The following is a 14,305-nucleotide window of genomic DNA, read 5'->3' as shown; positions in this document are numbered from 1 at the left end:
ATGCATGTATTGATCCAACTCAAGCTGCTTTGGGGGTGGAGGAGGGACAGGTCTTGGGTCTCTTCTTTTGCTGTGTGTATCTGGGGAGTCATGAAATCTTGAACTGTAAACAGGAGAATTAAGCAGAGGGGAAATGGTGATGATATATCCAATATTTTCAAGGCACTAGATGAAAGTTCCTGATAGCTCTAGATTAGTTTGGCAGCAACTTCTGGAAACCTGGTTCAAAGAGGAAAGAGAAGAAAAAGGAAAAAAAAAAGGGGGGGGGGGGGGGATCTAAAGCCAAAAAAAAATCCAAACCAAAAAAACCACACCACCCTAAAAGGAGTAATAGCAGAGATGAAAGTGTGCACCCCCTTCCCCTGCGCCCCCCCCCCCCCAAAAAAAAAAGAGGGAGGGAAATTCCTAACTCTGGTGACATCTTCCTGTAGTTAAGAAGGAAGCTGCCCAGTTCAAGCTGTAAGCAGCATGTTGGGATAAAGCAACAAGTGTATTGGGGGGGTGGTGTTTGTGGGAGTTTTGTGGGTTTTTTTTTTGGTCCTGTCTGTCTCTGTCCTGTTCCCCCTCCTTTAGTATTAGACTGTGGCTATCATCAAGACCCTATTAAAGACAGAGGTAGATGAGCCTCCGGGAAAATGTGAGACAACAACCACCCTACCCTGTTGTCTGAGAACAGGGGAGAGATGGAAGGAGGAGGTTTCCCTTTGCAAAGGTAAGCTTAAACACAAGGTATTTTTATGTACTGAAAGCCAAGGCAGACTGATGCTATGGAGATACTTAAAAATAAAGCAGTTATCCCATCTCTACAGCTATTTCCCAAATTACTTCCCAACTATACAACTGAGGGAAAGGTAGAGAGAAAAGATAGGAGACTTCATGAGCTGTCTGTAGACCACTCTTGGCTGCTACCTGCTTTTAACTGTCCTGGATAGTGGGATCCTACAGGAAGGGAGAATAGGGGATTTTTTAGACTTTTGCCCTAGTATGGAAAACTACTACAACAAATTAGCAGCAGAAATTGTGGCAAATGGCTAACTGTATTCAATTATATTTTTGTGGCATTTAACTTAAGAGCTAGACATTATGGACTCCTGCTTCATCACTTTGCCTGTCCTCCCATTGTTTGGTTCTTTATTCCTGTGGCATCTTGTGGCTGTTTCATATAATGGATGAGGTTTAATATTTGAGACTATTTAGTGTAACTTTTTCTGATAGTATCAGGATACATTTCATAGATCTTTGGTAAAGTAAAACCTATGCTTTCAGGGAAGACAGCAACCTTCACTGATGCTTTGTAGTGAGTTAGTGAAATGGGTCACAGGAGTAAAAACAGAATTTAGTGAAATTTTGTCTGGTTTAGGAGGCCCCTGAGCTACAAATGATGGGAAACAATATTTAGGGCAAATATCACGTATATGGCTTTAGTCTTCCTTTAGCTGCTATCCAAGGTATTCTAGGCTAAATATAGGCCTGTCTGCAGTTCTTCTGTCCTTAGGACTACTTGTATGCAGAAGCCTCTTCGGCAGGCAGGCGATGCAAGCAGTGATCCAGAAATAGTTAGCCAATCTAGGACGTGGCACTTTATTTCCTAGCCTCTTCCAACCTTTTTTTCCGCAGATTATTACTTCTATGTATCAATACCGTTGAGGCATTGGCTAAACAATGAAAACTTCCTACCTGATTATTTTTTTCCTGAAGCCAGTATTTCCCATAGTCTGTGCTATGCTTCTCAAACAAATGGCAGTATTTAATCTTTATGCCTTCATTTTGTAGCTTGGCATGCTTAATTTACTGAAAGTATTGATGTTACTAATCATTCGGAAAGGTTTCCCACAGTTTTGACATTTCCTTGGTATGTGAAGGAGCAAGCCTTGTTCTGGAACAATAAAAGTATAAATGCTATTCAAAAAAACCTGCTTTAAAATGGTTATCAAACAGTAAAATTATCCCCATCTTTAGTAACATGTGAGTTCTAAGACTGGTAATTTCCAATTTATGGCCAGCACTATCAGCTGCTTCTGCTAGACCAGAAATGAGAGGTAAAGGGAGAAACTGGCTGGAGAGCAGCTCTGCTGAAAAGGGCTGAACACAGGTCAGCAGTGTGCCCTGGGAGCCAACGAAGGCAACAGCATCCTGCGCTGCATTAACAGGAGCACAGCTGGTAGATCCAGGGAAGGGATTATTCCCCTTTGCTTCATATCCCCATGGAACAGATTGTGCGGTCTCTCTGGGCTTTTCATGACCCAACTGGATAAATCTGTTTTACTAAAACATGTTGCATTTCTAAAATTAGCTATCTGTAGAATTTAAAATCAAAACTGCATGCAGGCATTTACTAATGACTGAGAATCACAAAAAGTTGATATGCATCTTAAATAGTCTTGTGCTGTTTTGTGCTACATCAGTTCTATCAATTCAAATAAGTTCAATGGGAGAAATTTATATGCAGAGAGAAAGGTTTTCTAAATTTTCCAATAAAATGAATAGAAATGAGAAGGGTCTTTATTACAGCTGTGGATTATGAGTAATCTCCCCTTCAGAGAACTCCACTTCAACTGACTGACAATTACAGGCCTTAATTATTTCTACTTTTCTTAAATGGGTTTCAACTTTCAAAAGTTTTTCTGGCATCTTATTCCTGTTTTTAATATTGAGTGAAGTGGCATTTACCTGCGTTCAAAAGCTGTTATGTCTTTGTTCATCTCTGTCCTAGCAGGTGGCTAGTCATTTGCAATTTCTTCCAGAGTAAGTAGTTAACATGATTTGACAGCAATTATGGAGAGATGCCATAATTCTATACAGGATTTTCTAGAAAGAACAGTTCTTACAGGTATTAACCAAAAACAACATCCTGAAAACTGCCTAAAAATTGAAAGATCAGGTAGAATAAGGAGTGTGAAATGCAAAAGACAGGAAAAAGTTCTACTCCCATCCCACACGTGGAATTTGAAAAATGAGTACCCATACATGAGTGACCACAGCAGTGCTGTGTATGTCCATGGTGATGCTCAAGATGTTTATGATCATGTTATATAATTAACCTTGTGCTTTACTGTGTATTTGCAAATTTTTAGTAATATGTACTTGCAAAATACATTTTCTACCGAAAGCTCGCTGTGCCGTTTACAACAGATTAATTTAGCCTTGATCCTATGAAATGTATGGGCAAAAGAACAGACAATAAGATGCAGTTTGATATCAGATGCCCCTTTTTTTGAGACCATTGTACATTGTAGCTGCCAGTAAAATTTGAAATTGTTTTTGACAACTGTGGGATGCCTGATTTTGGGTTGATATAGATCCTCCATGTCCGTAACAGTGTAAACAGAAAAACGTGTAGCAAGAAGCTACTGATTAGTTGAGATCAAGTAGGATTTCACTTTGTGTATCAATTATTTTGTTAGAGGTATTTATGGATGCACCAAGCAATCTTTGTTAATACAGTTTCATAGAAAAACATCTGTCTTAGGAATGACAATGAAAAAACAACGATGGGAGTTAAAGCTAGAAAGACAGCATGTTATAGGAGGAACATATGGCTTCATGACCTAATGAGGCTGACACTAACTCAGCAGCTATCTGCCTCTTCTCTAGCAGCGTTGATCTCTTAGATATATTTACCTCTCTGAAAAGTAAGAGTGTAAGTAATGTACAAGAGAAGTTGTATTAGGTAGACAGAGTGGACAGCTTTACAACAAATCCTTCAACTTGAATGTGGAAGCAGTATTAGTAATAAAATAGGGGGAGACTGTATGGTACCAACTTTATATAGCTATACGTTACTTTTCATCTTCTGTTATCCTTGTTATTGTTGCTACATACATTATATGTTACAATTGCCATCCCCATTCTTGGTTTCCTGTTTTTCTCCTTTCACAGCTTATTTTTTCAGTAATCTTGCATTCAAACGTGTTCAACTGCTACCTTCATATTAATGATTTAAAGGTTTTATTCCTCTGTGCTGGATCAGACTATTTCTGACCAAATTCCAGTCTTGATGTAACACCACCAATGTCCAGATGTTTAATATCTGTAAGATATCTGTAAGTCCAAAATAAGGCTTTTAATCATTCTTGCAAGGGCTTTAGAGCTTTAGCTTTTTTTTTTGAAATACAACCATCTTCCCTGTCAGTCTGGCCTCAAACTCAAAAATAGATTCTTACATCCATACTGGATCTGAATGTGCTGATGCTTTCTGCTTAACAGGTCCTCTCTTATCCACATATATCTTTCAATGGATATATCATATCCATCATATAACTGGCATTTTTGTTTACGCTTTCATTTTTTTACTAGTAAAGACAACTTTGCTTTGCTTATTCCCATTCAAAGGACAGATACGCAGACCACTTTGTCTATTGCTTTGCTTTTGTCAACCATCTCTTCTCTCCATGTGTATCCCATAGCTCCCTTTTCTCCACCACAGTAAATATAAAGTTCTTGTCTTTCAGTGCTCCATAAAAGCACCTTTGTTCCCTCTCCTGTTCTTTATCGCACACCTGTACATATTCTCAGGTTACCTCAGACACCTTAAAATTAATCTTTAAAAAGTTTCTTTGCCATAATGTTTACCGCAGAAATGATCATGATAAATGACAATTGCCGTCTATGCTTATGGCTTGTTGTGACGGTTGATACTGTCTGACACTGTCCTTTGTGCTGTGTTGTCTTTCTGTAATGCCTGGCTTTGCCCTCTCTTGTGCTTTAGTGGTAAGCTTTTTATAGTGGAGAGCTTTTTTTGTCCTTTCTATGTACAGCACTAAACAGAACGTGGTTGCAAGTAGAGTATCGCAGAACTGTTACCCAATCTGGAAATATGAGCAAAAAATTACCAGCTGCCAGGGATTTACTTTTAATCCTTTGTGAGAAAAGGAAAAAAAAGTTAGTTATTAAATTTGATTGTTATCTAAGGGAAATAAATTAATAGCAATAATTTTAGCTTTTTAATAATTGTCAAATGGAACTAGGCAATTCCTGTTACTTAGTTGTCAATATAAATATTTTTATCAACGATATTATGGCTCTTTCTGTTACTTCCTTTAGGAGGCCTACCTGTTTGATTCTTAATCATGAAAATGCATATGTTCACACCTGAATCAATGCAAAGATCAGAATAACATATAGAACTATGTAATAATGTCTTTTAAACTTCATGTTATGGTTATATAGTTTTAAAAGGTGTTAAGAAATCTAGACTATGTTCACTTTGTATTACACAATATCAGCAGAACAGCTTTCCAAAGGGCAAATCTGTACCTTTCATTCAGTTTTTATAGTAAAATTGCTCTGTGTGATGTCCTCTTCTTAGTTGGCCAAGGCCATTTATGAAATTTACTGGCAAATTCAAGTTAAGCACATTTCTTCAGAGCTTGCCTCATTTTTCATTTGTTGGAGCTTTAAGTGTATGACTTTCTCCTCTAGAGCTAATCTAACAGGGATTAGATATCTTCCATTTGCTGCTATGTGGTACACAGCATGGGTATGTGCTGTACTGCTGTTTAGAAAAACAGTGTGGTGTTTGTCAGAGAGACCGAGCTACAGCACCTATGCGCATAGTTGAAGCTGTCAAACAGATGACACAGATTATTTCTGTCATATGCTTTTTTGTTAAGTAGTACTTAATATCTTGCCTTTCTGGCTATGAAGAGTAGAAAACTCATGTGACAGTGGAAAACCAGATGCCATAAGATTTATCCCTTGCTCTATATGCAATCAAAGAGAGCACTTTGGTTTTCAAGTTCACAGTTTACACACCTTTATTTAAAAACTTCAGTAAACTTGCTGATATCATTAACTCTGTTCCTCTTTTTTCGTAATTATGCCATTTTTTTTGCAGAATTTATAAACACTGAGGAAAGGAACAGTTTGCTTTAAAGTGATCAACACCTTGACACTGTCTTCTGCAAAACTAACCAGCCATCCTCCCAAAAGCAAAAGCTTCATTTACAGAGGTACCACCTAATGCAAAAGTTCCTGCTTGCCTGATAAAGGTCATTTGTAACACTGTAGCACATACCAAAAGTGCGTGTGCTAGATGTTGAGATAACTAGACATATATCTTTGAGATAGCATGCAAAGTTTTTATGACTTAGATTTCTCATTACTTGAACAAAAACCTATGTGCTGGGGACTTCAGTATGTGCCTCTCTACTCTGGAGAATCCTGTAAGTATACTTTCTTTCCTTGTAGTTAATAAACACAAAACCCCTTTAAAACCAAAAAAAAAAAAAAAAAGAAAGAAAAAAGAGGTAAAGCTGAATGTGGAATATAAATGAATGATTCTGCATTTCCTATTTTGAATTATTGACTCATTAAACCATGTAAGAGCATGAACTTTATAGCCACTCATGGAGGTAAGCAAGAAGACATTAAGAAAAAATAAAAAATCTGCTGTTGCTCTGTTTTTGTACTAGGCAGTAGGATAGTACTTGTCACTGCTGTGTTAGTACAAAAATGTCTTGTGTGTAGCCATAAAGATGAAAGTAAGCTATGTAATGTTTTTAGTACTGTAGATTTCTATAATTTTTGGTAGTTATTTCAGAAACATAAAATATTAATATATAATTTATTCACCCAGAACTAAAAGTAAAGGGAGTAATTCCACCCACTAGTGTGTTATACAGGATCTGCCAGCCTGACAGAAGCCAGGTCGGCATATTGAAGTCACTCCCTAAGATTTTTGAATTGGGGTGTGATACATCCTAAGCCACTTTCTCTCTGATTATCTCAAAGACTGAATGATTCTAGTACCAAGGCACAGATTAAGGATGCCTATATTTTGTGTTCCCAAGTCCCAAGACATTCAGAGCAGTACCTATCTTGCTATGATTACTGAAAGCAATAAAGACTCTTTATATTTATATTTGCATTAGTAATACATTTCACATCATGTATTATATTTGTTTGTTTATTGTAACTTATATGCATGTGACATTTACACAGTCTGGCATTTATTTCTCAAGATTTGTATGGTATAAGGAAAAGCCCATGTAATCTTTTGGCCTATTCCCTATGAAGTTTTTACAGGTCCACAGTAAGCTAAACATATTGCCTGTTTTCTCAGAAACCAATAAATGTTCATGGGAGATGACTGCATGAAGAAAATGTATTTGCAGTGATTATACAAGGAGAAATGGTGAGTATTTAACTTTTATTGCCATGAAATGTCCGTGTGAGCTATAGCACATTAGTCTTAATAAATACAGTGACCAAAAGATGTTCAGTTCATCTAAAAGCATGTTAACAAATGGCTTGATCTTAGTGTAGAATCACCTACAGAAGTAAAAATGCTACGTAAATGACTCTGATAGCATGTAGCTCCTTAGTTGGTGAGAAAAAAGTAAAACTAGATCCAATGGGTGACTGATAAAACTAGATTAATTCAGATTAAAATTACGTTTTAAATTCTTGAGAAAAATATACCTGGTCTTTATTTCTTGCGGTCTTCAAATAAAGACTGGATACTGTAAACTATGCATATTTCTAGTCTTGACATAAAATAAATGAGAGAGGTTCTTTGTGGGAGGCCTAATGAAAATTGCCCTAGAACTGTCTTAAAATATTACCATTTTGTTTTCAAAAGGTTTTAAGAAACAGTGGATACAATATATAACAAGCTATCATTAACACTGACCGTTGACTATGTGGAATGCCAGTACATGTCCATTCGCTCTGCAAATGGCACTGATACCTTGATTATGTCAAGTCTCCTTTTCCCTAACTTTCAATTGATGTTAACAACATGTATATTGCATAGTGCCCCTTTTTTCAGTATAAGTGCTTGTCATACTGGCTTCATTGTTTTCCCATGAATAATGCATATATGACATTTAATCTGATTTTTTTTTTACGGAATTTACAGCCTAATTGTTTTCTATAGCAAGATTTATGATTGCGTAAGTCAGTAGTTCAGAGCTATAGGGTGAGTTTTCTACTTACCACTGGCTTTCTGTAGGAGGTTAGACAAGAATGCAACTTGTTGGTTAGGTATCTAAATAGTTTAGGATCTGGGCTGGAGCTTAAGCTGTAAAATTGGGATAATATCACTTCCCCACCTCAGTGGAGGGCGGTGAGGAGGTGGTGAGTCATGATCAGCACTGAGTAAGTTAACTGGGAGCCTGAAGATTGAACCTATAAAGGAGTGAAGGTATTTTGTGGATCCACATTTACTAAAGTACCTGTATATATCTCTTATTTGAAAGAAATGCTTAGGGAGAGAATGAAATTGAAAAAAACCAAGGTTGGACTGAGCCATAATCTACTACTTGCAAATGATGTGCAAGAGAACATAGAAAGAAGGTGACATTTATCTGTGAATTTCAAATCTAGTGAGGGTGATATTACTGAGCAATAATAAATTGAATAACTTGATAAGAAATGAATACCTGAAAAAAGGAGGTTTGAAAGAATAATGTCATGAAGGAAAAAAATACCAAAACACATAAATTCAGTTTTGTATTTGCTGTGAAATTTTGTGTTGAGATTAAAACAATAAAAGCAGTTTTCTATTTAGGATATTTTTACTGCTGGCTGCTGCCTTGAGAATCTCAGGTGCTGGCCCTTTTGTGACCACAAACCAGACAAAAGCATCACCTTTTTGTTTACTGCTCAGGAAGAATAACAAAGAGAAACATTAAGCCTTAAAACCTCTCACTAGATTACCTTATGACTTCTCTCCCTTCCCCCCCTCCCCCAGGTAAAATGTCTATTGATATTTTATTTATCCTTCTCTTTTCCTCTGTACAGCTTCTAATATGTAAGGTTTTCCAGTCAACCAGAATATAGATGTCATGTCCTTTGCCATATGCACCTTGAAATTCATAGAAATAAAAAGTAATTTACTTACTGGTTATAAAAATAGTTCTTCTTGAGATATAGTACTTCCTTCAAGTTCTCATGGTCAAATACTTGTTCTGATAGCTGTCATATTAAGCATATCATTTGAATTGCTGAAGCATCTATGTAAATTCTAAGATAAAGATTTAAGATAATTCTGACATTATTTAAGATTCTGTGCTTTGCACTTGCTCTGTTTCTTTGACTAAAAATTACTGTCTGTATGAATGATACATTATAAATTATTTTTTATCTCTATAGAAATTGTAGTCACATCAAATTATTATTTGAAAGCCTCAGTCATGGCTTAAGGATAGAGTGGAAGACTGTGAATGGCAAAACCTATACATTCTTTCTTAATTATTTTGTTGTATCTACATCATAGGATTTAAACATCTTAAGCTATGGCTGTGTTAGCTGCAATGCTTGTTTTGTGGTGTTAGAGACTTTTCAAACAAGCTCCTTAGAAGTTGATTCAAACTTAGTATAAACATGCAAGATTTTACCCGGCGTAGTTTTGTTTGCTTAAAGGTGGGTTCAGATCAGTCTTTTTGTAAGATGAATTTCTCATTTCATGAAGTACAGTAATATTTGCTGTAGTGTCACACAGCATGGTGATTAAAAACATTATTAGAGTATAAAAAGCACATCTTTGCTGCAAAAGTGTCTACTTGCAAATTATGTGTATAGCTTTTTGGTGAAAGGTGGAGTAGCTATTGAGACAATTTTTCTGGCAACTTTTAGAGGAAGATCTTAAACAGCTGACAGTCATTTTGTTTGTGAAACAACTATACTGTGTAGAGGTATGGATTAATTTTATTCCATTGTTCTAAAAATTATATATAAAAAATAACCAGGATGATAAAAGTTCCTGTGAGCCAAACAAATAGGTGAAGATGTGGGAAATACTGCTACTCCTGAATTGTCTGTCTGCCACCGATAAAACAGGCATCATGGCTTTTCACAGCACAGTGGTTTCGTGCTCCCCAATAAAAGAGTTTAATTTCTGCTCTGTGGATTTTGTCTTAAAACATGATTTATGATTCCCAAGATTTTATGATTCCCACAATGATGAATATTTCTGTACCCATGCTGGCAGCTCTCTCTTGATACTAGTTGTATCAACACCTCTCTACTTGTATGTGCCACAGATCACCCAAACAACAGACATTAAATAACAACATATAGTTTCACTGTTGACAGTGGTAAACAAATCAGCATGATTATCATCAGTTTCCTATATCAAAGTTAGCAAACCAAAAAAAACCATGCAAGCTTCAAACAGCTTAATAAAGTGGAGAAAAGTAAAATAAATACAAATGCAAAAACTGGGGAGGAAAGAAGATAAATCCATACACATTGTCTGGGAGCAGGGTGTTTGCCAGTCTTCGTTAAGATAAAAGAAAAATAGTAATTATTTAGGTGCATATGAAAATAAACAACATTTTCCTCTCATCCACCTACAGCAGTGAACTATATATATATTTTTTTTAAATTTTGTCTCTGTTCAGAGCCTTAAACTAACCTTCTCCTGTAGCCAAAATCTGCCCCCTCAAACCCATGAAGATCAGCCAAAATAAGTTCCAATGTGAAGCACCTGAGCATGCAACTTCTGAGGCCAGTATTCTTACTGAATTCCGTGGGCTTCTTACATGTGTAAATGTGTACTTCAGTATTTTGATAAATTGAGGTGTGGATCATTCAAACAGTTTTATATTAATAGAATTTGCTGGAATAGAAACTATGTGCTTGGAAAAAGAAAGTTCAATATACCTACAAAACATTTTGAATAAATGCATTTTAAGCCTTATGAAACAAACAGTAATAGTTTCAGTGATTGTGGCAATGATTTTCAAAAGGATTTACCTTTAATTTTGGCAGCTGTTGGATATGGGATTGGGAACATGATGGGCAATTTCAGAAATCTGACTCCAGATGCATGAGTGGGACCCTTCTGAAGTTTCTCAAATGAAATTAAAACCCCAGTCCTTTTGGTAGATTGGAAGTGAAACTCCTGAGATGATTTAAAGCAGGCACAAGCTGAGGGAGAGATGAGGAAAATGGCAATTCTGCACTCTGCAAACCAGTATCAAAAAGACATGATTGCAGCCTGACCCCAAACATGAAACAAAAGAACCACAGTCCAGACACTTTTCAGAAAAGGCTCAACACAGTAACTCTCTCATCTGAATTAACTCCTCTACTAATAAAGAAAAATGTAACCAATAGTTAGTGGTTTTAAAAGAATTCATCAATATTTAGAAAAAAGATCATTGTTGTTATGGAAGACATTTAAAGTATATAACTTCCTCTTAGGAAATCATAGATATTTTTTTTTTCTCATTAAATATTTAATCAGAACAGATAAAAAAAAATCTCTGCAAAATCTCCTTCAGGCCAGTAGAGGATGAGTACTTCTTCATCAAAATAAATAGTTAAGCTGTAATGTAGCTTATCTAAGCCACAATAATAAACTATTAGACTGGTACTACAGTTCAAATTCTAGCAAGTGTAAATGAGGCAGAAAGCTCGAATCCTTATTGAATACTAAGATTAGTAATTTGTTTATGGAAAGCTGACTATAAAATTATTTAAACTATGCATATTGGAACATTAAAATGTATAAAAAGATACAGCATTTTAGAAAATCACTAGCTAATTAAGTAAGCATAATATTTTCTGTTGTACAGTTAAATATTTCCTTATGAAAATGGCAATTATAATGCAAACATTGCTTATATATTTTGTAAAATGCTAAGGAAACACATGTGATATATTTATGTCCTGTGTGACTCAGAACACTGTGTTATGTCCTGCTCTGTTGGTTGACTAGCTTATTTTTAAAGTTGATCTCTTCTGCAAATACCATGCTACTACATCAACAGAATTCATTATCTGATCTAGCTGTCAGTCTTGAAACCATCTTTTCCAATACTTATCTATATTATCTTACTACTGAAAAGCCTCAGATATAGATCACAGTTCCATCAGAATTACTGAACCCTTTGGGCGTACCAAGAACAATTAAGAAATAGGGGCACTACATAACCGGTCTATTCAGGTATCCTATTTGTTATGAAGGTCTGTCAGCTGGTCAACACAATTCGCATCAGCCAGAAGAGCTTGAGCGAAAAGAAAGATGGGTCAGGTTAGAGACCAGAATGTCTTTTCAGATTGTCTAGTTCTATAAGATGTTTAGAGAACTGGCCAAAGCTATAGTTATTAATTATCTCTCATGTCCTGTGTGGAAGGGTGAAGTTGTAGGAGATTGGAAAAGGACTGTCATGGCTTAACCCCAGCTAGCAGCTAAGCACCATGCAGCCGCTTGCTCACCCCCCTGCCCTGCAGTGGGATGGGGGAGAAAATCGGAAGGGTAAAAGCGAGAAAACTCATGGGATGAGATAAAGACAGTTTAATAGGTAAAGCAAAAGCTGCGCACACAAGCAAACTGAAACAAGGAATTCATTCACCGCTTCCCTTGGGCAGGCAGGTGTTCAGCCATCTCCAGGAAAGCAGGGCTCCGTCACCCCTAACAGTTACTTGGGAAGACAAACGCCATCACTCCAAACGTCCCCTCCTTCCTTCTTCTTCCCCCAGCTCTATATGCTGAGCATAATGCCATATGGTCTGGACCATCCCTTGGGTCAGTCGGGGTCAGCTGTCCCAGCTGTGTCCCCTCCTGACTCCTTGTGCCCCCAGCCTGCTCGCAGAGAGAAGCAAAAAATGCGTTGGCTCTGTGTGAGCACTGCTCAATAATAACAAAAATACCCCTGTGTTATCAACAGTGTTTTCAGCATGAATCCAAAACATAGCCCCATACTAGCTATTGTGAAGAAAATTAACTCTCTCCCAGCCAAAACCAGTACAAGGACAAACCTTTTTATTGAGAAGGAAGACAGAGAGGATTGCAGCCCAGCTGCTTTGACATCACATGCCGCAGCAACCTGGGATCCATATACAAGTTATTTCAGAGTGCTTGGAAGATAACAAGGAGACAAGTAGTAGGCTCTGTGGACTTATCAAAAACAAATCATGTCAAATGAAATTATTTTCTTGTAGAACAAGGCAACAGATCTTGTGAAGGGAATAGAATGAAAAAACAGTTATTATAACTTGACATGGGTGAGGCCTTTGGCATTGCTTTCTACAACATTCTTATGAACAGGCTTAGCAAATTAACAAGAATGTTCCTTACGGTTGCAAAATTGGTTGATGCAAAACCCATGCTTAAAGAACAGTAAGTAGTATTTCAGTTTCAGAGTGTGAGAATATCTTCCCAGTTCCTGGATTTCACCAAGATACAGCATTTGATAATAACTAGTAAAGAAAAGATGATGATGAACTGGTCTGGTAAACACAGCAGGTTTTCTGTCTCAGCATGTGAAGGGCTCTGATGAACAAATATTGGTAGAAAAAGTAACCTTAAGGAGAAGATAGTTGTAAAATAAAGAAACAACTTAGTTATATATATTTGAATTAAGTTTGTTTGGTTTTTTTTTTTTTTAAATTTGTATTACCACAGTGCCTATAGGCTGTGGTAAACGTCAGAACCCACCGTTGTCGGGGGCCGGGGTAAAGTAAATGAGATCATTTTGAAGGAAGGGGTCATTCCAGTGCTCGGGACGCAGCCCCAGCAGAGGGAGCCGGTGCGGCACCGAACTGGCCGCCGCAGGGGGACGGGGGGGAAGGGGGTTCCTGGGGTGATGGATGGAGGAGCAGTGACAGTTCACTCCAGCCTGGGTGCCGGGGATCGAGTATCGTGTTCAGGCTGCTGGAAACCTTGATGAGTTCTCAGTTCAATCTGCATCGCTAATTATTTCTGCTATGATACAGGCTTCAGCCGTACGTGAAGTGTGAAGGTTTATGAAAACTGTAGCATGTTGCTGCCAGTAATCCTCCTGTATCCTATGATAGCGATGTGAGAAGTCGTTAGTTAGGAGAGATTCGAATACTTCACTTTTGCAGAAGCAAATGAAGAGAAGGCCAGAGAATGTGGATTATCTTCCTGCTGTCCCTTAACTGATTTGCAGACCATCTATCTTAGTTCTAATCAGAGGCAGTAAAAAAAATAATCCCTGAAAGACTAGCAAAATAGAAATCGATTTTTAAAAATCACCCGTACATAACCTCAACTGAGAAAACACGCGGCTTTTTTTGCAATATGAGAAATGACAGGATTCATTTTTATGCTTTCCCTCTGCCTCTACTTTCGTCTCGACAGAACTTTAACGTGTTAATTATCGGCAGATGACACCTGTGAAACAGTAAGTAAGAAGCAAACGGTGAATCGTCCCGAGCAAGCAGTTTCTCTTTCAGGGTGGGTGCCTAACCCAGGGCAGCGCTCGCCCCCGCCCCGCGCTGAGGAGCCGACGGCTGCTGCGTTGTCCTTTACAGCCGTCGCGCCAACCGGCGGCACCGACAGGTCAGCAACGCCTATCGGGCAGTTTATTAACGCGCCGCTCCCCTTTTA

The 14,305-nt window shown here is 37.5% G+C and overlaps 1 protein-coding gene across 1 annotated transcript in view; it reads left to right on the top strand.

Moving 5' to 3' along the window:
* Positions 1–11,910: 11,910 nt before the first annotated feature.
* Positions 11,911–14,305, top strand: part of DNER (delta/notch-like EGF repeat containing) — a 137,813-nt gene continuing 135,418 nt past the window's right edge. Inside the window, exons 1-2 of the mRNA XM_010568423.1 lie at positions 11,911–11,983; positions 14,083–14,257. Of these exons, the coding sequence (XP_010566725.1) occupies positions 11,911–11,983; positions 14,083–14,257 (248 nt within the window). The remainder of the gene's footprint in view (positions 11,984–14,082; positions 14,258–14,305) is intronic.

Source organism: Haliaeetus leucocephalus, unplaced genomic scaffold (genome assembly GCF_000737465.1).
Source record: "Haliaeetus leucocephalus isolate CR32 unplaced genomic scaffold, Haliaeetus_leucocephalus-4.0 Scaffold240, whole genome shotgun sequence".
NCBI lineage: Eukaryota > Metazoa > Chordata > Aves > Accipitriformes > Accipitridae > Haliaeetus > Haliaeetus leucocephalus.
The sequence above is the reverse complement of the archived record's forward strand: the minus strand, read 5'-3'. Positions and strand labels throughout refer to the sequence as shown.